We start from the raw sequence: 25554 nt of genomic DNA, 5'->3' as shown, positions 1-25554 counted from the left end.
GCATCTTCCACCACACCCGACTAATTTTTGTATTTTTGGTAGAGATGGGGTTTTACCATGTTGGCCAGGCTGGTCTCAAACTCCTGACCTCAGGTGATCCACCCACCTTGGCCTCCCAAAGTGCTGGGATTACAGGTGTGAGCCACAGTGCCCAGCATTTTTTTTTTTTTAATCCTCTCCTCTTAGTATATTAACAAAGCCAGATAGGCTGGGTCAATGAAAAAATACTCGTAGTAGGTTTCCATTGAATAAAAACTGCTACACAGCAGCAAGGTATGGCGGTTACTACAACCTTTTCATGCCAGCTTTGCCACTGTGACATCCCAACTTCTCAACAACCAGGCTGGCAACGAACGAGGTTTATCTGTTATCTTCCAAAAGAGGCGCAGGCCGTCTCTCCTCCCAAATCCATGTCTAGGACATTTTCCCTCCTGGGAAACATATCTATTGACTATGTATCTATTGTATCTGTGATTCCCAGAGGACCTGCCCCACCAGCTCTGCTAGGTGCTTTAGGGACCCTGAAGGGACAGGAGGGAGGTTTTTAACGGGCTTGCAGACGAAGGGCAGGATATGGGTGGTGGGACTGAATGGAGCCTGGCGCTCCAGTGCAGGTGAGAAAGGTCAAGTACATGGAGAGATCCTGATGGGTGCTGCAGGTGCAGAGCAGGAGCAAATGCTACTGGCTGAACAGCAAAGAAGGCCCAGCCGTACAGACACAGGCGCAGGGGCACCGGCCAGGGCAGGAAGTATCAGCTGAGACAGTGCAGGAGGAGAGCATGGGCTGCACTGTGGAAGGCCTGCAAGGCCAAGTTGAAAGGTAGGACTTCAGGTTAGAGAGAAGATGAAAGAAGTGAGAGAGTAAGAGACAGAGAGAGAGAGACACACACACACACATAGAGAAAAACAAATAAAGAGAAAGACACAGACACACACAGACAGAAAATGAGAGAGAGAGAAACAGAGAGACAGCACAGCAGAGAGAGAGACACAGATAGAGACACCATGAGACAGAGAAAGAGACAAAGACAGAGACAGAGGGAGAGAGAGAGAAACAGAGAGAGGGAGACAACAATAGATAGAGACCGAGAAGAGAGGCAGAGATAAGGACAGCATGAAAAAGACAGAAAGAGACACACACAAAGAGAGAGAAAAAGTGGGCAGGTGAGAGAGACAGCAAAATGAGACAAAGAGAGACAGAAACTGAGAGAGACAGAGGGGCAGCACTCGGTATGGAAGAAAGGAGAGAGGGGTCCCCGGGGCTGTTCATTTCACCAGGGTTCCTGCTGTCTACACAACGTGCAGAACAGATGTAAGCCTTGGGGCGCCTAGATGCTGAGGACACCTCCTGACTCCACATCCCTCAGGATTAAAGAGTATCCTAAGAATTGTCCTAGGCGAGGATGGGCCTTCTCTGTTGAGGCTAGGTATACTTTACACAAGAAGCTTGGACTGGTGGCATCTGTGGAGAAGGACCCCACACATAGAGATACAGCAAGAGCTGCTTCCCCCCACCGTGGTGCTGTGAGGTGACATCTGAGGCAGAGACCCCACAGCCCACCATCTATCCCCCAGCAAAGCCCATCCTCCTAACACTCTATGGTGGTGCTCATCACCCAGGTCAAGCCGCTCCTGAATGTGGCTCGGCAAGAGGAGGAGATGAAGGCCAAGGAGGAGGAGCTCAGGAGTGCCATGGCCAAGACTCAGGAGCTGATAAACAAGGTCAAGGAACTGGAGGAGAAGATGGCCACACTCAGTCAGGAGAAGAACGACCTCACCATCCAGCTGCAGGCTGTACGCAGGGTCCCAGGGAGAAGGGTGGGGGGACTCACGTACAGCCCGGACCCAGGGAAGGAGGAAGCGCAAGCTCTTCCCAAAACCCATGCCCCTCCAGACCTTGGAGAAATTCTCCAGCATATAAGGTCACCCTCAACCCAACTAACAAAAATCTCCTTCAAATTTGTGTGTGTGTGTGTGTGTGTGAGAGAGAGAGAGAGAGAGAGAGAGAGAGAGAGAGAGAGAGAGAGAGAGAGAGAGAGCGCGAGCGAGAGAGCGAGAGCGCAGATAGACAGACAGACACAGGGTCTTGTTCTGATACCCAGGCTGGAGTGGAGTGGCTCGATCACAGCTTACTGCAGCCTCCATCCCCTGGACACAGACGATTCTCCCACCTCAGCCTCCTGAGTGGCTGGGACTATACCATCACGCCCACCGAATTTTTTTGTATTTTTTGTAGAGGCAGGGTCTCATTATGTTGCCCAGGCTGGTCTCAAACTTCCAGCCTCAAATGGCCCTCCCCTTTCAGCCTCCCAAAGTGCTGAAATTACAGGTGTGAGCCCCCATGCCCAGCCTCCATCAAATTCTTATTTGCACACAGCAGCAGGCTGGGCACGCACAGCTACAGGCCCTGTTTGTAGGGAAAGTCCAGGGATGGTAGCCACAAGATGGGGTGAGAACATCGTCCCCTGGAGTTAGGGCTGGGCTCTGCCATATGAACTTGGCAACTTAACATCTCCAAGCCTCCTTTTCCTCGCCTGTCCAGGAAAACACAGCAGGGAAGAATGAACGACATCATTTCTGTAGGGTACCTGATTAAATGTCCTGCGGTGAATTCACTGCCAGGGTCCTTCCGGTTTGCAAAGCTTCTCCTATTCCTTTCCTGATTTGACTCTCACAGCCGCCCTGTAAGACACTGGATTTTCATGTGCCTCGTACAGAGTGGAAAACCCAGTTTGGCAGACATTTAGAAATTTGATCAAGGTTCCAGGCCCATTAGTAAAAAACCTAGCCCTGGAAGGGGCCCAATTCCATCTTCAGGCCTCCCTGATCTTCGCTTGCATTTTCCTTCCCTTGTCCCCGAAGCTGCCTCCAACATAATTTCTCTATATCCTCTTCATACCCCTGATAAGTTGTTTCAACTGATATCCCCATTTTGTTTGTGGAGGCTGAGGCTGGGCTAGACCACAGTGATGGAAGAATCCTTCTGGGCCAGATTCGGGGGCTCACGCCAGTAAACCCAGCACTTTGTTGGGCCAAGGCAGGAGGAATGCTTGAGCCCAGGAATTTGAGACCAGGCTGGGTAACATAGTGAAACCCCATCTCTACAAAAACATTTAAAAATAAGCCGGGTGTGGTGGCACACCTGTAGTCCCAGCTACTTAGGAGGCTGAGGTGGGAGAATTGCTTAAGCCTAGAAGGTTGAGGCTGCAGTGAGCCATGATTGCGCCACTGTACCACAGCCTGGGTGACAGAGTGAGACTCTGTCTCAAAAATAAACTTAGCTGGGCATTGCAGTGTGTACCTGTAGTCTCAGCTACTTGGGGGTCTGAGGTGGGAAGATTGCTTGAGCCTGGGAGGTTGAGACTCCAAGAGCTGTGATTGCACCACTGCACTCCAGCCTGAGCAACAAAGCAAAACTCTGACTCAAAAAAAAAAGGAGCTCAGAGATAGCCTGGCCCTTTGTCCAACCCCATCTAACCCCCAGGACACAATTGTTCAGGACCCATCAGCTCAAGTCTCGTCCAGGGTCTTGGTGTGGTCTTTGCCTGGACCCTGCCTTCGACTGGAGCTCTTTCTCCCAATAGGAGCAAGAGAACCTAATGGATGCAGAGGAGCGCCTGACACAGATGATGAAGACCAAGATGGAGCTGGAGAGCCAGATCTCGGACATGCGGGAGCGGCTGGAGGAAGAGGAGGGCACGGCTGCCTCGCTGAGCGCCGCCAAGCGCAAGCTGGAGGGGGAGCTGAGTGACCTAAAGCGGGACCTGGAGGGCCTGGAAACCACGCTGGCCAAGACAGAGAAGGAGAAGCAGGTGAGGAGAGCCTGGGGCCCTGCCATGCTTTTCTCAGGTGCTCTCCAGGGGCCATACCTGGAGCCCCCATGGTGGCTACAGTCAGTGCCCTAACCACTGGCCACATAGGGCTGTTTTTTTTGTTATTATTTTTGGGGGTTTTGTTTTGTTTTGAGACAGTCTTGCTCTGTCACCCAGGCTGGAGTGCAGTGGCACAATCTTGGCTCACTGCAACCTCCACCTTCTGGGTTCAAGTGATTCTCATGCCTCAGCCTCCCGAGTAGCCAGAACTACAGATATGCACCACCACACCTGGTTAATTTTTGTATTTTTAGTAGAGATGGGATTTCACCATGTTGGCCAGACTGGTCTTGAACACCTGACCTCAGGTGATCCGCCTGCCTCGGCCTCCCAAAGTGCTGGGATTACAGGCACGTACCACCACGCCCAGCTAATTTTTTTGTATTTTTAGCAGAGATGGAGTTTTGCCATGTTGGCCAGGCTGATCTCAAACTCCTGACCTCAAGTGATCTGTCCGTCTCAGCCTCCCAAAGTTCTGGGATTACAGGTGTGGGCCACTGTACCCAGCCCACATGGGGCTACCTTAATTTACAACTTAAAATTCAGTTCCTCAGTTGCACAAGCCACATTGCAGGTGCTCAACAGCTATGGGCGTGAAGTGCCACTGCATGGGGCAGCAAAGGCAGAGAAGATGTCCATCACTGCAGAAAGTTCTGCTGGGCAGGGCAGCTGACTAAGAGGACTGAAAGCTGTTCCCATCATGGTGAAGTGTCCACCTTTAACTGTTGAATTTCTGCCCAAACAAGCAGTTGCTGCCCCTCTGAGCAGCTCCCTGGAGGAAGCCCTGGCTCCTGATGCATCCCCTTCCTGCTGTTGCAGGTGGGTCGGGTTCATGAGCAGGGTAAGAGGGACTCTGCCTAAACCTGTACTTCTGCTCTGCTGCACACACAAAAACCACCAGGGATACGGTCAGGTGCAGACTCTGGTGGGTCTGGTGGGGCCCGAGGATCTACATTTCTAGCATACTCCTAGGTGATGCCACTGCTGACATCCAGGGACCATACTTTGAGGAGCCTAGGTTCTTGCTGCTTCCCTTTACCCCCAAGGTTCTGACTTGGTTGGCCTGGGACACGCCCTCGGTGCTGGCATTTCTCAAGCTCCCAGGAAACTCCAGAGTGCACCCAAGCCGAGGACTCCCTCCTCTCCTCTTCACAAAGGCTGTTTCCAGCCTTAACAACCCACCTCTCTCCCTGCCCTGGCTTCCAGGCCCTGGATCACAAGGTCCGTACCCTGACTGGGGATCTGTCACTCCGTGAAGACTCCATTGCCAAGCTCCAGAAGGAGAAGAGGGCCCTGGAGGAGTTGCACCAGGTAGGTTTACCCTGAGTCTTTCCTCAGGCCAGTGGCTAAAGCTTAGCACAATGTGCTTTGCACTGGAGACTAGAGCCCCCATTTCAAATCCTGGCTCTGATGCCCCTTCAGCTTGGGGCCGCAGGGAAGTTAAGGAATCTCTGTACATCTCAATTTCCTCAAGAGTGACATGGGTGTGGCCCCCTCTTGCCTTCTTTCGAAATTTGTTATAAGTAGGGCAACAATATATTTTGTTTTCCAAACTAGGTCAGTTTTGAGAGCAAGAGGGGGAGCTATCAACAATTATGAATCATCCAGGCATGGCAGCTCACACCTGTAATCCTAGCACTTTGGGAGGCTGAGGCAGGAGGATCCCTTGAGTTTAAAAGTTTAAGACTAGCCTGGGCAAGATGGCAAAATTTCTCTACAAAAAATAACAAAAATTAGCCAGGTCTGGTGACATGTGCCTGTAGTCTCAGCTATTCAGGAGGCTGAGGAAAGGGGATAACTTGAACCCAGGAGCTGGAGGTTGCAGTGAGCCAAAATTGCACCAATTACACTCCAGCCTGGGTGACAGAGCAAGACCCTGTCTCAAAAAAACAAACAACAACAACAAAACAATGATGAGTTAGGTTGGGCCCATGCACACTGGAGAAAGTATGCTCACTGGAATGGTGGGGTTGGAGCAGGGTGTATGGAAATGACCCATGAGCTTGAAAGCCCCAGCAAACCCTGACACTGTGGCAACAACAGGTCATGAGCTCTTGAGGCCATGGGGAGACTCCCCTACTTTCCCAGGGCTGCTGTCATGGGCTCAGGCTTCTGAATGCAGAGCTGACCTCCAGAGAAACAGGGGCAAACAGCCAGACAGTGAACCCTTGTCCTTGTGTTTGCTGACACCATGAATCCACATGTCCCCTGAGTGTCTCTCCCTGCTGCCTTGGGAACTGCCACTCTTGCCCTGTGATTTTCAAGCATATCAGACCCAGAGCCCCTTTCATAACAAATACAGTCGATTTGTGCTATTTACAGTCATTATGTTTTTGTTTATTTTTGAGACAGAGTCTTACTCTGTCGCCCAGGCTGGAGTGCAGTGGCATGATCTCAGCTCACTGCAACCTCCGCCTCCCAAGTTCAAGCGATTCTCCTGCCTCAGCCTCCTATGTAGCTGGGATTACAGGTGCCTGACACCACACCTAACTAGTTGTTTGTATTTTCAGTAGAGACAGGGTTAGACCACGTTGGCCAGGCTGGTCTCAAACTCCTGACCTTGTAATCCACCCGCCTCAGCCTCCCAAAGTGTCGGGTCTACGGGCATGAGCCACTGTGCCCAGCCAATTTTTGTAGGGTTTCATCATGTTACCCAGGCTGGTCTTGAAATCCTGGGCTCAAGCAATTCTCCCACCTCAGCCTCCCAAGGTGCTGGGATTGCAGGCATGAGCCACCACACCCTGCCAACATTTTCATCAAACAATCAATACATAATTGATGTAACTATGGTCAATATATTACTTTGTTATACGGTCTTATTTAAATTGTTGCTTCACACTGAACTCATGGCCAACAGCACTATCTATACCTTGTGTCTGGATGAAGCTTCTCTCACACATGTATTTTCTCATAAGGCACATCACTACCTTCCTGCACTAAGGACACTCAACAGCACTTCAGCACTGTTTGGGGGTCATTTTAAACAGCAAAGCCCCATATAAAAGAAAAGAAAAAAAAGCATGGCACTAAATAGAGCATTAAAATGACACTTGTACAGTATGAGGTTGGCACAAAAACGCAGAGTATCACCTGGTTCGACCTCAGCAGAAAAAGCGTGCATCAAAATTTTTCCTGCCCCCACGTGCATGTTTGCGGGTGACCATGAGAAAGTGCTGCGAGTACTGACTGTGGATTACAAATACGTTTTGGTGGATGGGTGAATGGACAAATAGAGAATCCAACAAATAGGCCCAGCGCGGTGGCTCACGCCTGTAATCCCAGCACTTTGGAAGGCCAAGGCAGGCAGACCATTTGAGGCCAGGAGTCCCAGATCAGCCTGGCCAACATGGTAAAACCCCATCTCTACTAAAAACATAAAAAATTAGGTGGGTGTGGTGGAGCACACCAGTAATCCCACCTACTCGGGAGGCTGAGGCAGAAGAATCGCTTGAACCCAGGAAACGGAGGTGGTAGTGAGCCAAGATTGCACCATTGCACTCCAGCCGGGGCAACAAGAATGAAACTCCAAGTCTCAAAATAAATAAATAAATAAAATAGCCCAGACGTGGTGGCTCATGCCTGTAACCCTAGCACTTTGGGAGGCCGAGGTGGGTAGATCACCTGAGGTCAGTAGTTCGAGACCAGCCTGGCCAACATAGTGAAACCCTGTCTCTGTTAAAAATACAAAAATTAGCCAGGCATGGTGGTGCTTGCCTATAGTCCCAGCTCAGGAGCCTGAGGCAGGACAATTGCTTGAACCTGGGAGGCAGAGGTTGCAGTGAGCCGAGATTGTGCCACTGTACTCCAGCCTGGGTGACAGGGCAAGACTCTATCTCACTAAGAATAATAATAATATAATAGGCCAGGTGTGGTGGTTCATGCCTGTAATCCCAGCACTTTGGGAGGCCGAGGCAGGTGGATCACCTGAGGTCAGGAGTTCAAGACCAGCCTGGCCAACATGGCAAAACCCCATCTCTATTAAAAAAATACAAAAGTTAGCTGGGCATGGTGGTGGGCGCCTGAATCCCAGCTACTCAGAGGCTGAGGCAGGAGAGTCACTTGAACCCGGGAAGCAAAGGTTGCAGTGAGCCAAGATTACACCACTACACTCCAGCCTGGGTGACAGAGCAAGATTCTGTCTCATAAAAATAAATTTATTTTTAATGTATTTTTATAAAAATAAACAGTAAAAGAATATCCTTTTACTATTCCTAAGTAAAAATTATAAATTACATAATACATAACTTCAAGAAATCAATAGCACACCCTTTGATATAAAGGAGAAATGAGTGGAAATTGACACTAGGTAATGTGCTGTTGATGTATAAAAGCTCAGGCAGGTCGGCCAGGCGTGGTGGCTCACGCCTGTAATCCCAGCACTTTGGGAGGCCAAGACAGGCAGATCACTTGAGGCCAGGAGTTCGAGACCAGCCTGACCAACACTGTGAAACCCTGTCTCAAAAAAAAAAAAAAAAGCTCAGGGAGGTCAACTAGTAGTAGATGGGCACAGGAGGGTGTGTGGTGACTCAGATGGCAAGGTGTGGTGCTATCAGGGATGGGATTTATAGAATGGCGCATAACTTTTAGGGAAACAACGATAACCAATAAATCTTCTCTCAGTTTCCATTGTACATCATTTTTTTTTTTTTGAGATGGAGTCTTGCACTGTCGCCTGGATGGAGTGCAGTGGAGAAATCTCGGCTCACTACAACCTCTGCCTCCCAGGTTCAAGTGAGTCTCCTGCCTTTGCCTCCCAAGTAGCTGGGATTACAGGCACCCACCACCACACCCAGCTAATTTTTTGTATTTTTAGTAGAGACGGGGTTTCACCATGTTGGTCAGGTTGGTCTCAAACTCCTGACCTCAGGTGATCCACCCAACTCAGCCTCCCAAAGTGCTGAGATTACAGGCGTGAGCCACCGCACCCCACCAGCATATCATTCTTTTCAAATGCAGTGTCTGGGCACAGTGGCTAATGCCTGTAATGCCTGTAATCTCTGCACTCTGGGAAGCTGAGGCAGGCAGATCACTTGAGGTCAGGAGTTTGAGACCAGCCTGGCCAACATGGCAGAACCCTGTCTAAGCTAAAAAGGCAAAAATTAGCCAGGTGTGGTGGCACGTAACTGTAATCTCAGCTACTTGGGAGGCTGAGGTATGAGAATCACTTGAACCTGGGAGGCAGAGGTTGCAGTGAGCCAAGATCACGCCACTGCACTCCAGCCCAGGCAACAGAGCAAGACCTTGTCGCAAAATTAAAAAATAAATAGAAGGCTGGGCGCGGTGGCTCAAGCCTGTAATCCCAGCACTTTGGGAGGCCGAGGCGGGTGGATCACGAGGTTAAGAGATCGTGACCATCATGGTCAACATGGTGAAACCCCGTCTCTACTAAAAATACAAAAAATTAGCTGGGTGTGGTGGTGGGTGCCTGTAATCCTAGCTACTCAGGAGGCTGAGGCAGGAGAATTGCCTGAACCCAGGAGGCGGAGGTTGCAGTGAGCTGAGATCGTGCCATTGCACTCCAGCCTGGGTAACAAGAGAGAAACTCCGTCTCAAAATAATTAAATAAATAAATAGAAATGAAATAAAATAAAATGTAGTGCAGGCCAGGTGTAGTGGCTCATGCCTATAACCTAAGCATGAGGATTTATAGGAGGATTGCCAAGCCAGGAGGATTGCTTGAGCTTAGGAGTTTTAGACCAACCTGGGAAACATAGCAAGACCCTGTCTCTACAAAAAATTTAAAAATAAGCCAGGTGTGGTGGCATGTGCCTGTAGTCCCAGCTACTTGGGAGGCTGAGGCAGAAGTACTGCTTGAACCCAGGGGTTCAAGACCAGCCTGGGTAACATAGCAAGACCCTGTTTCTACAAAAAATAGGAAAAACAATTAGCCAGGAGGCTGGGGCAAGAGGGTTGCTTGAGCCCAAGAGGTGGAGGCTGCAGTTAGCTATGATCATACCACTGCACTCTGATCTAAGTGACAGAGTACGATCCTGTCTCAAAAAAAAAACTGCAGTGCATATTAAATGAAAAAGAACATTGAGTTACATGTAAAACGGTGCTGGGCTCTAAGTTCAGAAGAGTAGAAATGGTTGTTTTACTCACATGAATGCCTGGGTGGGACATCAGGAATGTGGACTACTGAATTCTTCTTCATGGTACCAGATTGTCCAGAGCAAGGTGGGATGTCCAGCATTGCTGGAGTCACCCACTAAATGTCAGGGGGACCTCCAATCACTGTGACAACCAGAAGCACCCCACCTATTTCCCATATGCCCCCTGGGGACCAGAGATAAGGTCTCACTATTGTTCAGGCTGGAATGCAGTGGTGCCATCATAGCCCACTGCAGCCCCAACCTCTTAGGTCCGTGATCATCCTACCTCAGTCTCCTGAGCAGCTGGCACTACAGCTGTGTGCCACCATGCCTAGCTGATTTTCATATTTTTTTGCAGAGACAGGGTCTGACTCTGTCACCCAGGCTGGAGTGCTCTGGTATGATCAGAGCTCACTGAAGCCTTAACCTCCCTGGCTCAAGCAATTAACCTCCCTGATGGGTGGCTCAGGTCCATCTGCTCTGGCCTCACCCAGAGCCAGGAGCAGGTGCTCAGTACCTACTCACTGAAGTCAAGTCAACTTCCCAAAGCCTGGGAGCTGCATAGATTGGAAGTGACGACAGAATCAGGCCTGTTCAGCTGCTCCCACTGGGCCTTGTGGCACTCACATGTGTATCTTTCCTTCCAGAAAACCCTGGACGACCTGCAGGCTGAGGAGGACAAGGTGAACCACCTGACCAAGAGTAACAGCAAGCTGAACACGCAGATCCATGAGGTAACACCCATTGCCATGGCCATTTCTACAGCTCCAAGGCCAGATCCCTCTGGGGGCACAGGGTCCAAAGATAAGTTTTGGGAACTGAACTGATGCATACCCTGGGATGTTAGAGCCCTTCTGAGGCCACAAAGGATCGGACCCAGTCTGGTTCCTTCTTGCTTTCTGACCTCAGACTTTCCTCTTCTGCCTTCTCTTGCTGTTCTTGTCTCCGTAGCTGGAGGATAACTGGGAGCAGGAAAAGAAAATCCGGGCAGAGGTGGAAAAGGCTCGTCGGAAAGCTGAGAGTGACCTGAAAATGACCATCGACAACCTCAATGAGATGGAGCGTTCCAAGCTGGATCTTGAGGAGGTGGTGAAAAAGTACGTCTGTGTCATCGTTTGTTTTGTCCGTCACAATGGTAACAATAGCTGGAGCTGCCTGAAGGGTGCCAGGAGCCAGGCACTGTATGGAGGGCCTCACATGCATTCATGCCCGTCCCAAGCACCTACCAGGAATGGAGGATATGCAGAGAGGTAGGGGCTTCGCTGTCTGCAGGGAATACACAGCATCACCCAATACCTGGTGGGGGTACTGGGGAGGAAACGAGCGCCACCACCCCCAGGAACAGAGGACTCAGCAGGATAGGGAGGCATCATAAAAGCCTGTGACCTGGGGTTGGGCACGGTGGCTCAGACCTGTAATCCCAGTACTTTAGGAGGTCAAAGTGGGAGGACGGCTTGAGGCCAGGAGCTCTAGACCAGCCTAGGCAACATAGCAAGACCCCGTCTCCACAAAAAAATCCAAAAATTAACTGGGCATGATGGAGCCAGCCTGTCGTCCCAGCTACTGGAAAGGCTGAGGCGGGAGGATCACTTAAGCCCAGGAGGTTGCGGCTGCAGTGAGCCATGATTATGCCACTGCACTGCAGTCTGGGTAACAGAGCAAGACCCTGTCTCAAAAAAAAGTGTCACCTTAGTAAATGTGTGAATGAATGAGTGATGAAAAGTCTGAGGAGCTCATTCAGGGTTCTAACTGCTCTGTAGGTGAGACCTTCTGGGCTGTCACCACAGAAAGCCAAAAGGGCTTCGAGGTGCATGTGTTTCAGCAGGTTCAAGGCCTCCTCTGGCAGTCTGGGTGCCATTCCCTCTCCAACTTACTTGTCTACCCTCAGAGCCTTTCCTCAGGAGACCATCTCTTCCCTTGTAGGAGAGATTTGGAAATAAACTCCATCAACTCAAAATATGAGGATGAGCAGTCTCTGAATTCCACGCTGCAGCGGAAACTGAAGGAGCACCAGGTATGTCCAAGAGCAAGAAGCCTGAGCTCTCCATTGGAAGTGCACCACTCTGAACCCTTTGTTCATGTCAGCTACTGGGCAGTTGAGTGTTCCTGAGGAGCAAGATTGCCATGGAGTCCTTGGAGATCAACCTGTGTTCTCGCTGGGTGGAAATCCAAAGTCCCTATGATGGTCATGAGGCCTTCCAACCTCCAACCTCTGCTTCCCGCTTGACCTCATCACTGAGTGTTTCCCTCCACTCTGTCCAGCCATGCTGGCTCCTCGCCGGGTGTCACACATGCCAGGCCCCCTCCTGCCTGCCTCAGGGCCTTTGTGCATGCTCGCTGGGATCTGCTTCTCTCCGCTTTTGACAGTAGCTGTCATATTCTCACATCCCTATTTTCCATCCTAAAAGGCTAAGTGGCTAACTTACTAACTTGCATGAGAGATGAATCCTCTCCCTTCTCTGTCTGCTAGGCCCGAATTGAAGAGCTGGAAGAAGAACTAGAAGCTGAGAGGGCCATGAGAGCCAAGGTAAATGAAATATGCTTCCCCTTCTTGAGTCAAAAGACCTAATGGCAGCCACACATCCAACCATGAATAGAAACCTCCACTAAGGAAACCAGTAGTGGAGACAGGTGTCCAGCTAAAAAGTCTAGTTGCTTCTTGCATACCTACTGTGTTCCAGGGACTGAACTGGCACACTGTAGGTATTCAATTAATCCACAATAATCATGATGTAAAAGCCAGATACTCTGTGTGGCTTCAGTCCAGAGGAGAAGAGGCTGGTTCTACCCGGGGCACATGGAGGAGGAAACACTTGATCTCAAAGATGGAATTCAACAGGCAGATGCAGGGAGGAATATCTAGGCAAAGGAAATCAAATAGCACCTACCTTCATGGAGACAAAAGTGTAGACAGAGAAAGCATGTGTTAGCAAGAACGGAGTGTGGAGGGAGGCTTGACGGTGGAGATCCTACAGGAGAGTGAGCCCAGAAAGCTGGTGGGAGACAAATCACAGCATATCTAACCCCAAATTCAGCCAAATTGGACAGGTAGTGGGTAGGATGGGCAGTAATGCCCAGGCAGTGTGGAGAAGACAGACAGTATCCTTCACTGAGCCTGCGTGATGACAGGCAGGGCACAAGGCCCCCAGACACCAAATCCTGGCTTCTCAAAGGTAAAGCAATCATCATACTCTTCACTGGAGAAAAAGGAGCTCTGGGTGGTTATCATCGGTATCATTAAATCTCACCCAGTGGCCAGGCACAGTGACTCATGCCTATAATCTGAATTCTTTGGGAGACCAAGACAGGAGGATCACGTGAGACCAGGATACCAGCCTGGGCAACATGGTGAAACCCCATCTCTATAAAAAATTTACAGATTAGCCGGGTGTGGTGGCATGTGCCTATAGTGTCAGCTCCTCAGGAGGCTGAGGTTAGAGGATTGCGTGAGCCAGCAGGCAAAGGTTGCAGTGAGTCAAGATGGCACCACTGCACTCCAGCTTGTACCACAGAGGAAGGCTCTATCTCAAAAAAAAATTTCATCTCAGGTGGAGAAACAACGCAGTGATCTGTCCCGGGACCTTGAAGACCTCAGTGACAGGCTGGAAGAAGCTGGTGGAGCCACATCTGCTCAGGTACCCATCCCAGGGGGCTCAGAAACCCCCAGCCCTGCCTGCATTTAGGGGAAAAAATGCTGGACTGTGAGCAGTAGGGTAAAGACTGGTTCATTCTTGCTAGGGTTCCTGAGCCGAACTTGAGGAGAAACCAATTAATAATTTTAAAATGAGGCCTGGAGCGCTGGCTCACACCTATAATCCCAACACCTGGAGAGGCCAAGGCAGAAGGATCACTTGAGCCCAGGGGTTTCCGGCCAGCCTGGGCAACACAACAAAACCCCATCTCTCAAACAAACAAAAAAAAAACCTGGGCATGGTGGCACGTTCTAGTTCCAGCTACTCAAGAGGCTAAAGTAGGAGGATCACTTGAGCCTAGGGAGACAGAGCCTGTGGTAAGCTGCTATGGCACCACTGCACTTCAGCCTGGGTGACAGAGCAAGACCCTGTCTCTCAAAAACAAACAGAAAGAGTTTGCTACTCACAGTTCCCAAGAGGAGGGGGCACAGCATGCTGGGCAGGGCCAAAGAAGCACTGGGGTTGGTTAGAAGGCAGAGGACAGGGAGAAATGTAGGCAAAGGTCTTCACTGTGGCTCCCGTGGGAAGGACAGGTGAGGCAGGGCAACCAGGCTCCTGACTGGCCAGTTTGGACAATCTCAGTGGACTTCAGGGTTGACCCTAGTTGTCGGTACCTGGACCTGGACTGATTAAGGCAGGAGTATAGTGAGTAGAAACGTGAGAGCCCAGGCGGGCGTGGTGGCTCATGCCGGTGATTCCAGCACTCTGGGAGGCTGAGATGGGTGGATCACCTGAGGTCAGGAGTTTGAAACCAGCCTGGCCAACATGGTGGAACCCCATATCTACTAAAAATACAAAAAATTAGCTGGGTGTGATGGTGGGTGCCTGTAATCCCAGCTACTCAGGAGGCTGAGGCAGGAGAATCACTTGAATTCGGGAGGCAGAGTTGTAGTAAACTGAGATCACACCATTGCACTCCAGCCTAGGCAACAGTAAAACTCCATCTCAAAAAACTGAAAACAAACAAACAAAAAAAAGAAATGTGAGAGCCCCATAAAGGAGGTGGTTGGGGGTGTGGGTTCTAGACTGGCTGGTTTGCATTTGAATAGTGTGCTCAAGGGTGAGTTGTCTGCTATCTCTATGAATTGGCTATCCCTAGGGTAGGGCAGGGGTGTCCCTCTAGAGATAGCAAAAACCCAGATGTCAAAGCATTAAATATAGAAATAAAGATATGGTTAATACAGTAGGGTGACCTCACTACCCTACACTTCAAGGGCGCTCCTCTGAGAGGCAAATGGGGCTGAGACCCAAGCCTCACCTCCTGTTGTGGGGCTGTGTCTTCTAATTCACATGAAGGTATCATGGGGACCAGCAGAAGCCATGTGGCCTTCTCTTTCTAATTGCATGTCATCAGCTCTCAGTCACAGCTGCTGGAAGTCTGGGCCCCTTTACCTGGCGCTGCCTGGACTCCGTGTCCACTGCCTCATCAACCTGGCCATAGTCCTCTCAGTAAGGGTATGTGCCTAGATCTGAAACTGGTGCCCAGCTGTGGTGAGGGTCCTGGCAGGAAACAAAATCATTCCACATGGTATGAATAACAAAGCATCAATGAAGGGACAGGGATGATTTCTAGCAGAGTAGGAAGGGTTTAAAAACAACAGGGGCAAGGGTGTGGAGGCTCATGCCTATATCCCACATTTTGAGAAGCTGAAGCTGGAGGATCACTTGAGGCCAGGAGTTTGTGACTAGCCTGGCAACATAGCAAGACCCATCTCTACAAAAAGAAAAATTGCTGGTAGTTAGTGGCGGACCCCTGTAGTCCCAGCTACTCAGGAGGCTGAGGTGGGAGGATTGCTTGGGCCCAGGAAGTTGAGGTTGCAGTGAGCCAAGATCATGCCACTGCACTCCAGACAGGAAGACTCTGTGTCAAAAAAAAAAGAAGCAGCAGCAGCAGCAGAAGGGGAGGGGAGGGAAGGGGAGGGGAGGGGCTCGCAGACTTGGTGGCTTAAAACCTCAGGATGGTATTCTTTCACAATTAGGAGGCCAGAAGTCTGAAAACAAGATGTGGGTAGGGTTGGCTCCTTCTGGAGGCCCTAAGGGAGAATGTTTCATCCTCCTCTCCCAGCCTCCAGTGGCAGCCAACAATCCTTGGAGCTCCTGGCTAGATGCATCCTTCCAATCATAGGGCCTTCTTTTTTTTTTTTTTTTTTTTGAGTCGGAGTTTCGCTGTTGTTACCCAGACTGGAGTGCAATGGCACGATCTCGGCTCACCACAGCCTCCACCTTCTGGGTTCAAGCAATTCTCCTGCCTCAGCCTCCCGAGTAGCTGGGACTACAGGCGCACACCACCATGCCCAGCTAATTTTTGTATTTTTAGTAGAGATGGGGTTTCACCATGTTGACCAGGATGGTCTTGATCTCTTGACCTCATGATCCACCCGCCTTGGCCTCCCAAAGTGCTGGGATTACAGGCTTGAGCCATCGCGCCCAGCCTAGGGCCTTCTTTATGTATGTCTCTCTGGGTTCAAATTTCCCTCTTCTGAAAAGGACAACAGGCGGGGCATGGTGGCTCATGCCTGTAATCCCAGCACTTTGGGAGGCCAAGGCAGGCGGATCACCTGAGGTCAGCAGTTCGAGACAAACCTGGCCAACACGGTGAAACCCTGTCTTTACTAAAAATACAAAAATTAGCCGGGAGTGGTGGCAGGTGCCTGTAGTCCCAGCTACTCGGGAGGCTGAGGCAGGAGAATCGTCTGAACCCCGGAGGCGGAGGTTGCAGTAAGCCAAGATTGTGCCACTGCACTGCAGCCTGGGGGACAAGAGTGAAACTCCTCAAAAAAAAAAAAAAAAAAAGAAAGAAAGAAAAAAGAAAGGATGTCAGTCAGTCATTAGCTTAGGGCCCACCCTAATCCAGCATGACATCTTAACCAACTCTATCTGCAAAGACGCTATGTCCAAATCAGGTTATATTCACAGGGACCCAGGATTAGAACTTGAGTATATCTTTTTGGAGGGCACAGTTTAACACACAACCCTCTCTAAACAAATCCTGTGAACAACCCCCACACCCCAGAGGCTAAGCATTGGCATTTCAAGTTGGACTTCTTTTAGCAAGGTGCAGGAATATCAGGGGACCACCAAGCAGCTGGGCAGTGTCCACCCTGAAAAGGCTGGCAGTGGCCAGTTCTGCTAAGCCGCTCCTCCTCTACCCCAGATCGAGCAGAACCGCAAGCGGGAGGCTGAGCTGCTAAAGCTGCGGCGGGAGCTGGAAGAGGCTGCCCTGCAGAGCGAGGCGACAGCCTCCACGCTGCGCAAGAAGCACATGGACTCGATGGCCGAGTTAACGGAGCATGTGGAGAACCTGCAGAGGGTCAAGTCCAAGCTGGAGAAGGATAAACAGGTCATGAAGGCTGAAATCGATGACCTCAATGCCAGCGTGGAAACCATGCAGAAGTCCAAGGTGAATAACATAAATGTGTGCCGGGCACAGTGGCTCACTCCTGTAATTCCAGCACTTTGGGAGACTGAGGCAGGAGGATCACTCTTGGGAGGGGACCAGCCTGGACAACAAAGCCAGATCTCATCTCTACAAAAAATAAAATTAGCCAGGCATGGTAGCATGCACCTGTAGTCCTCAGGAAGCTGAGGCAGGAGGATTGCTTGAGCCCAAAATGTTGAGACTGTAGGGAGTATGATTGCACCACTGCACTCCAGCCTGGGCAACAGAGCAAGACCCTGTCTCTAAAATAAAATAATCTGCCAGGCATAGTAGCTCACAGCCAGGCAACGTGGCTTACAAAAATTAGCCAGGCATGGTAGTGCACACCTGTAGTCCCAACTACTCAGGAGGCTGAGGCAAGAGAATCGCTTGAACCCGGGAGATGGAGGATACAGTGAGCCAAGATCACTCCACTGCACTCCGGCCTGGGCAACAGAGCAAGACTCCATCTCAAAAAAAGATAAAAAATAATAACCTAACTCTGCTTCAATTTCTTCATCTGTAACATGAAGATGATTGTAATAATCCCCACCTTAGAGTGCTACTGTGAAGGCTACAATAGTCCCTGGCACATAAGAAATGCTCAGTAGGCCAGGCACAGTGGCTAATGCCTGTAATCCCAGCACTTTGAGAGGCCAAGGCAGACAGATCACTTGAGCCCAGTTTGAGACCAGCCTGGGCAACATAGTGAAACCCCGTCCCTACAAAAAATAAAAATAATTAGCTAGGTATGATAGCATGTGCCTGTGGTCTCAGCTACTCAGGAGGCTGGGGTAAGATGATTGCTTGAGCCCAGGATGTCGAGGCTACAGTGAGCTATGATTGCACCAATGCACTCCAGCCTGGGTGATAGAGCGAGACCCTGTCTCAAAAAAAAAAAAAAAAAAAGAAAAGACAATGGTGAGCCATTTGGGGTTTCTGAGACCGGGACATTCTAGAAAGACTAGGCAGGTGGCCTGGGAGGCACACAGGAGAAACGGCAAAAATTAAGGGGGAGGTAAGAAGGGTTGGCCTCTCCCACTGCAACTTCCCCACTGAGTTCATCCTTCCTGAGCAGATGAACACCGAGGCCCACGTCAGAAAACTGGAAGACAGCTTATCAGAAGCGAACGCCAAAGTGGCAGAGCTAGAGCGAAACCAAGCAGAAATCAATGCCATTAGGACCCGCCTCCAAGGTGAGCCCTCTCCTCCCTGCAGCTTGCTAAGGAGCAGTGCACAGAAAGGAACTGGGACTCTCAAGGAAACACTGCTTTCTTGGCCTTGGAAGATTCCCATCCAATCCCCTTGTGATGAGATGAGATTTATTCCACCTGCTGAATATTCCAAGTAACATCTTTACAATGCAAAACAGGAACACAATTCAAAGCATTTTGGTATCCGTTCTCTCACCTACCTGGTGAGATCAGCAGGACAGGCATTCGTGCTGACAAAACACAATTTTCAAACATTTTTAAACATGACCCACATACTAATATAAAGCGGACATGTGTCAAGGATTTATTTAACTCCTTAATGAGGGAACTAGAAAAATGGTAAAGCTGCCTTCAAAGAGCATTTGAAAGGCAGAGATTTGCAGTCAGCTGGGAAAAAAAATGCTAAAATAACTTTGCTAAGTTAGATGCAGAACTGGTTAATGTCCTACAGGACAGTAATACTGTAATCTCTGGGTTTAGTTCAAGGGTTTTTTTTTTTCCGCTGCTGGAAGAAATGAACCATCGTCATGGAGATCTATCTTTGCATCGCTAAAACAAAAATAATTGGCAATAACAAAACAAAATTGGCATCTCTATAACAAAAATAATTGGCAATTTATCAATGTCGGTTAATTTCTAATTTTAGTATATGTGCTGCCGAAGCGAGCACAATGTCGGTTAATTTCTAACTGCAGAAGCTGTACTCTAATCACACAGGAGTAAACAGTAAGTCAAACAAAGGTGCATTTCCTTAGAGAACTAAATACTGCTGACTTCAGGTGGGCCTGTTAGTGCTTCAATGTGACATCAAGAGAACTTGCAGGCATCCTTTGGCCTTATTTCTCACATTTGGAATTCTTTAACAATATCCTGGCTGGGTGTAGTGGCTCATGCTTACAATTCCAGTACTTTGGGAGAGAGACCAAGGTGGGAGGATTACTTGAGGCCAGGAGTTTGAGACTAGCCTGGGCAACATAGCAAGACTCCCATCTCTACAAAAAAAAATTTTTTAATAGGTGGGTGTGGTGAGCCACACTAGTGGTCCCAGCTACTTGGGAGGTTGAGGTGGGAGGATCGCTTGAGCTCAGGAGTTCAAGGCTGCAATGAGTTATGATTGTGTCACTGCACTTCAGCCTGGGCAACCAAGCAATACCCAGTCTCAAAAACAAAAACAAAAACAAAAAAAAAAACAGAAAGAAAAATCAATATCCCCATTTGATGGATAAGAAAAGTAAAGCTCAGTGACTTACAGGGTAGAAGTGGAAATCCTTGCTTTTCCTCTTGGGCTCATGAACTTCTTGGCCTCGGGCTCCAGCAATCATTCCACAAATGACAGGAGTATAGGTTCTGGAATGGTGACAAACATATATTACAAAGGAAGTACTCTCTGTCTGTCCCACTGTTTCTCCAAACTCCTCTGCTGCATCTCCTGACATGTAGGAAAGGGGGCTTCATTATCTGAGGCCCCTAGCTCCATGCAGACCACCTGGATCTTGGCAACCCTTGAGCACTTGCCTTTTTCCTGGGCACACTTCATTTGGAGACTGGTGTGGTGATCTACTGTTCTCCCCATTCCAGCTCAGTTGACCAAGCCACCATATTTGTTGGGTACTTTAGGAGCAATGCCTTGGGGAACTGAGGATCTGGCTGGGGAAACAGTTCTTCATCCAATATTTCTTCCATTCTCTTCCCACCCAGCTGAAAATAGCGAACTGAGCAGGGAATATGAAGAATCCCAGAGCAGGCTCAATCAAATCCTACGGATAAAGACATCTCTGACATCACAAGTGGATGATTATAAGAGGCAGCTGGATGAAGAGTCAAAGGTTTGTTTGGGGGTAGGGTTGTGGTGACAGAGCTGCCTCCTTAAATTTATAGGTTACAGCCAGGTGAGGTTGGCTCATGCCTGTAATCCTAGCACTTTGGGAGGCCAAGACAGGTGGATCACCTGAGGTCAGGAGTTCGAGACCAGTCTGGCCAACATGGCAAAACCCTGTCTCTACTAACAATACAAAAATTAACCAGGTGTAGTTGGGTGCCTATAATCCCAGCTACTCGGGAGGCTTAGACAGGAGACTTGCTTGAACTCAGGAGGCGGAGGTTGCAGGGAGCCGAGATCACACCATTGCACTCCAACCTGGGTGACAAGAGTGAAACTCCATTTCAAAAAAAAAAAGATTCCAAGTATGGTGGTGCACACCTGTGCAGACCCAGCTAAAGAAAGTTACATATTATGAAGATGTCAAAGGAACACAAAAAATGTCTGATATCATAGCAAGTAAAAAAGTTAACTACAAAACTATAGTATGTGATGTGTACATACTGAGACCCTGTCTCAAATAAATAAATAGGGCCACAGCAGGATAAAATTTGCCCCTGAAAGTTACACGATGCACCTTCCCTGTTCCCCTCTCTCTTACACAAATTAAATGAAATTACATATCTTTGTGGACAATAATAGAATGAAAATAAATTATAGGATGAAAATAAAACCCTGATGGTTTGGATTGTGCAATTGTATGTCTTTTCCCCCTTTCACCTGCCATCACTGCTGCTCCAGTGTTATGTGTAACTAAGTGGTGGCCCTGCGGGCTGTAGAAAGCCCCCACGGGCCCCTGACAGGCTGGTCCCCACAGTCTCGCAGCACCGCCGTGGTGAGCCTGGCCAACACCAAGCATGACCTGGACCTGCTGAAGGAGCAGCTGGAGGAGGAGCAGGGAGGCAAGTCAGAGCTGCAGCGCCTCGTGTCCAAACTCAACACCGAGGTCACCTCCTGGAGGACCAAGTATGAGACCGATGCCATCCAGAGGACAGAGGAGCTGGAGGAGACCAAGTGAGTGTCGTCCTCCTGCTGGTAGAGCCAGGTGGGCTGGGCAGGTGGCACTGGGGGCCTCACTACCATGTCAGTCACTCCTGAGGCCAGGGCCAAGCCCAGGAGAAGGACATTCAGAGGCTCCTTTAAGAGGAGGACAATGTGTCTGGACAATGGAGCCTGCTTTGTGTGCCAGCCATGGTGGCTCATGCCTGTATTCACAGCACTTTGAGAGGCCATAGTGGGAGAATTGCTTAAGCCCAGAAATTGGAGGCCAGCCTGGGCAACATGGTGAGATCCTCATCTCGACAAAAAATTACAAAATTAGCCATGGTGGCATGTGCCTGTAGTCTCAGCTACTTGGGAGACTAAAGTGGGAGGATTGCTTGAGTCCAGGAATTGGAGGCTGCAGTGAGTAATGATCAAGCCACCGCACTCCAGCCTGGATGACAGAGTAAGATCCCGTCTCTAAAAGAGAAAATTACAGGCCAGGCATCGTGGCTCACGCCTGTAATCCCAGCACGTTGGGAGGCCAAGGTGGGTGGATCACAAGGTCAGGAGATCAAGACCATTCTGGCCAATATGGTGAAACCCTGTCTCTACTAAAAATACAAAAAATAAAAAACAAAAAAAATAACCAGCTGCTCAGGAGGCTGAGGCAGGGGAATCTCTTGAACCCAGGTAGCGGAGGAAGCCATCAGCCGAGATTATACCACTGCGCTACAGCATGGATGACAGAGCAAGACTCCATCTCAAAAGAAAAACAAAATAAAATTTCAGAAGTGTACACCTAAGGAAATAAGGGGGGACTTGAAAGTGGCTCTGAGCCTCTCTCTTGTGTAAAAGGAGGCTGGCCTCGGTGCCCCTGAGTCCATGCACCCAGGGAAACCCTATGAGTTAGGCACCCTAGGCTGGGCAGCAGAGGGGAGCCACAACAAATTAAATCAAAAAGCATAGTCAACTTAACAAACTCCTCTATAAACTTCTGGGTTCTCTGAACAAATGGCCACATTTTTTCTCGTATAAAGCCAAATTAGACATAGAAAATGGCACACATGCTCTTAGCGTTTCTGGGATCCCGGCCTGGTGACTGGTCCCATCATTCACTGAAATTTCTGGTAATGTGATAGCAAATAAGGCATAGTGACTTCCGGCTGATGCAATACTTTTTTTTTTTTTTTGCCTTATACTGAAATACAATCCAAGCAGATGCAATACTTTCATCTAAAGCTCCAAGCTCTTTTTCACCTTGAGCCTAAATTTGCCTTCCTGTGACTTCCACCTCTGTCCTCCAGGCCTTTGTTATGGAGGCTACTGGGCCCTGCCTGGTCCTCCCCCAAGTCTACTCCTGGGCTAAACCTAAATCTCAACCCCTAAGCTTGTCTCTGCCCCAGACACCCTCAGGGCCCCTCCATCCCCTGACTTAGACCTTTGCTCCTGTGTCCACTTCTCAGAGTCTCCCCCAAGTCTGCATTTGACATTGTCACCCCCTCCCACCTGGACTGCCTGTCCCTTCCTGGCTCTATTTGTCACCACAGTACTACGTTCTATAGGACATGTATTGCCTGCCTCCCCCAGCTCCAGAAAAAACATTTTGTTTGTTAGGGCAGGTAACCTACCCTGTTTTTTTCACTGCTGCATCCCTAACACCTGCAGCAATCCTTGGGGCAGAGTAAAGAAAATAAGTGTTTGTTGAATGAATAAATAAGAGAGTGAATGCGGTGGCTCTCCTGTAAACACTGCATCTTTTCCAATATTGGCACCAGAGCTTAGTACCGTGCCCACCACACTGTGACCTTGGCAATGAGAAGGTGGTGCCTGTGAGTGCCTGTGTTTCCTTGACAGCCCCTCTGGCCCTCATTTACAGGAGGAAACTGGCTGCCAGACTTCAGGAGGCAGAAGAAGCAGCTGAAACTGCCCAGGCCCGGGCTGCCTCCCTCGAGAAAAATAAACAGAGACTCCAGGCAGAAGTTGAGGACCTCACCATCGACTTGGAGAAGGTCAGAGGGTCAAATGCTCAAAGCTACCTATTTACCAGGGCAGAGAGCCCACGGCAGGGCTAGGGAGAGACTGTCACACATCTGGGATCATCAGAAAGAAACACATGGTTCAAGAAGGCACAGCACAGGGGTGCCTTTAGGAGCTGCCGGACACGGCTGCTGCTTGAGCACGTGTTCACGAACTCTTCTGAGATCTAACACTCAATAAGCTACTGTTTAAACAGGGCCACAAGACCAAGCACAGTGGCTCATGCCTCTAATCCCAACATTTAGGGAGACCCTATCTCTACAAAAAAATAAATTATTTTATTTTATTATTTTTAGTTTTTGAGACAGAGTTCCACTCTTGTTGCCCAGGCTGGAATACAGTGGTGCGATCTCAGTTCACTGCAACCTCCGCCTCCTGGGTTCAAGCGATTCTCCTATCTCAGCCTCCTGAGAAGCTGGGATTACAGGTGCCCGCCACCACACCTGGCTAATTTTTTGTATTTTTAGTAGAGATGGGATTTCATCATGTTGGCCAGGCTGATCTTGAACTACTGACCTCAGGTGATCCACCTGCCTCGGCTTCCCAAAGTGCTGGGATTACAGGTGTGAGCCACTGTGCCTGGCCCCCCAAAATTTTTAAATTAAAAACTTAGCCAGGTTAGCGGCACATGCCTGTGGTCCCAAATACTTGGGAGGCTGAGGCATGAGGATCATTTGAACCAGGGGTTCAAGGCTGCAGTGAGCTGTGATTGTACCACTGCACTCCAGCCTGGGGGACAGAGTAAGAACCTGTCTCAAATAAATAAATAGGGCCACAAGCAGGATAAAATTTGCCCCTGAAATTTACACGATGCACCTTCCCTGTTCCCCTCTCTCTTACACAAACTACATCCCACATACTTTGCGTGGCTAACTATTCCTATTTGCATCCCTGGTTCAAACTGAGTTGCCAGTCTCTATGAGAATTATATAAGATTTCCAGTGGCATACACCTCCCTGGTCTTGGTCTAGATGGGACCATGATTTATGCTGGCTGTCAGAGGCCAAATGCAGCCCAATGAAAGAAAGTGGCTACATGAAGTGGCCACATAGGCAGGAGGTCACATCCATATGAAAGGTTTCAGAAAAAAAGTTCTGGCTCGGTGGTTCATGCTTGTCATCTCAGGACTTTGGGAGGCTGAGGTGGGAAGATTGCTGAGGCTACAGTTAACTATACTTATGCCACTGCACTCCAGCCTAGGCAACAGAATGAGACCTCATCTCCTGAAAAAAAAAAAAAAAAAAAAAAGCTGGGCGTGGCTCACATCTGTAATCCCAGAACTTTGGGAGGCCAAGGCGGGCAGATCACCTGAAGTTAGGAGTTTGAGACCAGCCTGGACAACGTGGCAAAACCCCATCTCCACTAAAAATACAAATATTAGCCAAAAAAAAATTTTTTTTTTTGCCATCATCATAAAATAGCATTTATTAGATGCCAAATTGCACATTAGATAGACATGATCAATAACTTGAGAGCTTACAATATAGAGCTAAGACTGATGAGCATACGTCAAAAACAGTAAAACCAAAACATTAAACAAACAGTATAAACGTATACAATAAACAAACTTCTGAGGTATCCAAAGGAACTAGAGATTACAGCATATTCTCATGTTTACACAGATGAATATTTATATTGTATTCTCTCCTCCCCCACAGACTTAATGCAAAGAGAAATGTCAATTTCAAAATAAAAAACAAAACACCTTTACTACTTAGATGGGCCTTGGAAAGATGGGTAATGGTCATCTTTGAATCACATCAATAGCCCTCCTAAACAACAAAACAAAAACAGATGAATATATACACTTCTAATGAAGATAATTTGTTAAACAGATGGTCAAATCAAAAACACTTTCCTACTGAAATCCCACAGGGATAACAAGTTTTATGAACACTCAAAATAGACTATTCACATAAACTGTAACCTGGGTGTGGTGGCACACACCTGTAATCCAAGCTACTCAGGAGACTGACACAGGAGAATTGCTTGAACCTGGTAGGTGGAGTTTGCAGTGAGCCAAGATCACGCCATTGCACTCCAGCCTGGGCAACAGAGCCAGACTCTGTCTCCAAAAAAAAAAAAAAAAAAAACTCCTGAAACTCAAAAAGGTTTTGTTACTCCACAAAAAAAACAATGCAAACTTTACAAAAGTTAATACAGCACAACAGCAAATAGTTGCCAGGGAGTTATAAGAAAGATGAAACCTATGGAAAAATGAAGTAAAAGAATAGTCAGATATGAATTGGAAAATGACATGTAATGTATATTACTGCATTACAGTGAAATACATTAAGGGGAGTTAGGCTGAATGTTATAAATCTGGAAAGGCCACTGTGGCTCAAACTCCTCATTGTACATTTTACAATTCTCTCATTTGAGAGCATTCTAACCTGGGAAAGTAAGGTGGAATGCCCCCGGCCACA

At 48.8% G+C, this 25554-nt stretch overlaps 1 protein-coding gene and 1 long non-coding RNA gene across 3 annotated transcripts in view; one reads left to right on the top strand and one right to left on the bottom strand.

Moving 5' to 3' along the window:
• Positions 1 to 25554, top strand: part of MYH16 (myosin heavy chain 16) — a 79553-nt gene that overhangs the window by 36547 nt on the left and 17452 nt on the right. The window contains exons 21-33 of the mRNA XM_035282452.3: positions 1621 to 1794; positions 3585 to 3812; positions 5079 to 5183; positions 10612 to 10698; positions 10916 to 11061; positions 11888 to 11978; positions 12435 to 12491; positions 13513 to 13599; positions 16811 to 17056; positions 18153 to 18270; positions 19987 to 20114; positions 20925 to 21121; positions 22968 to 23100. Coding sequence (XP_035138343.1) covers positions 1621 to 1794; positions 3585 to 3812; positions 5079 to 5183; positions 10612 to 10698; positions 10916 to 11061; positions 11888 to 11978; positions 12435 to 12491; positions 13513 to 13599; positions 16811 to 17056; positions 18153 to 18270; positions 19987 to 20114; positions 20925 to 21121; positions 22968 to 23100 — 1797 coding nt within the window. The remainder of the gene's footprint in view (positions 1 to 1620; positions 1795 to 3584; positions 3813 to 5078; positions 5184 to 10611; positions 10699 to 10915; positions 11062 to 11887; positions 11979 to 12434; positions 12492 to 13512; positions 13600 to 16810; positions 17057 to 18152; positions 18271 to 19986; positions 20115 to 20924; positions 21122 to 22967; positions 23101 to 25554) is intronic.
• The window catches only part of LOC144580420 (uncharacterized), a 46995-nt gene continuing 32301 nt past the window's right edge, over positions 10861 to 25554 (bottom strand). The window contains exons 4-6 of one of the 2 annotated variants that reach the window (XR_013529917.1): positions 19539 to 19635; positions 15049 to 15156; positions 10861 to 10990 (exon numbers count right to left, since the gene is read on the bottom strand). This is a non-coding gene — a long non-coding RNA (uncharacterized LOC144580420). Of the gene's footprint in view, positions 10991 to 14477; positions 14610 to 15048; positions 15157 to 19538; positions 19636 to 25554 lie in introns of those variants that run through there. The other variant, XR_013529919.1, reaches the window with a different exon arrangement.

Source organism: Callithrix jacchus, chromosome 2 (genome assembly GCF_049354715.1).
Source record: "Callithrix jacchus isolate 240 chromosome 2, calJac240_pri, whole genome shotgun sequence".
Classification (NCBI taxonomy): Eukaryota; Metazoa; Chordata; class Mammalia; order Primates; family Cebidae; genus Callithrix; species Callithrix jacchus.
Note: the sequence above shows the minus strand (reverse complement) of the source record. Positions and strands in the feature narration are given on the sequence as shown.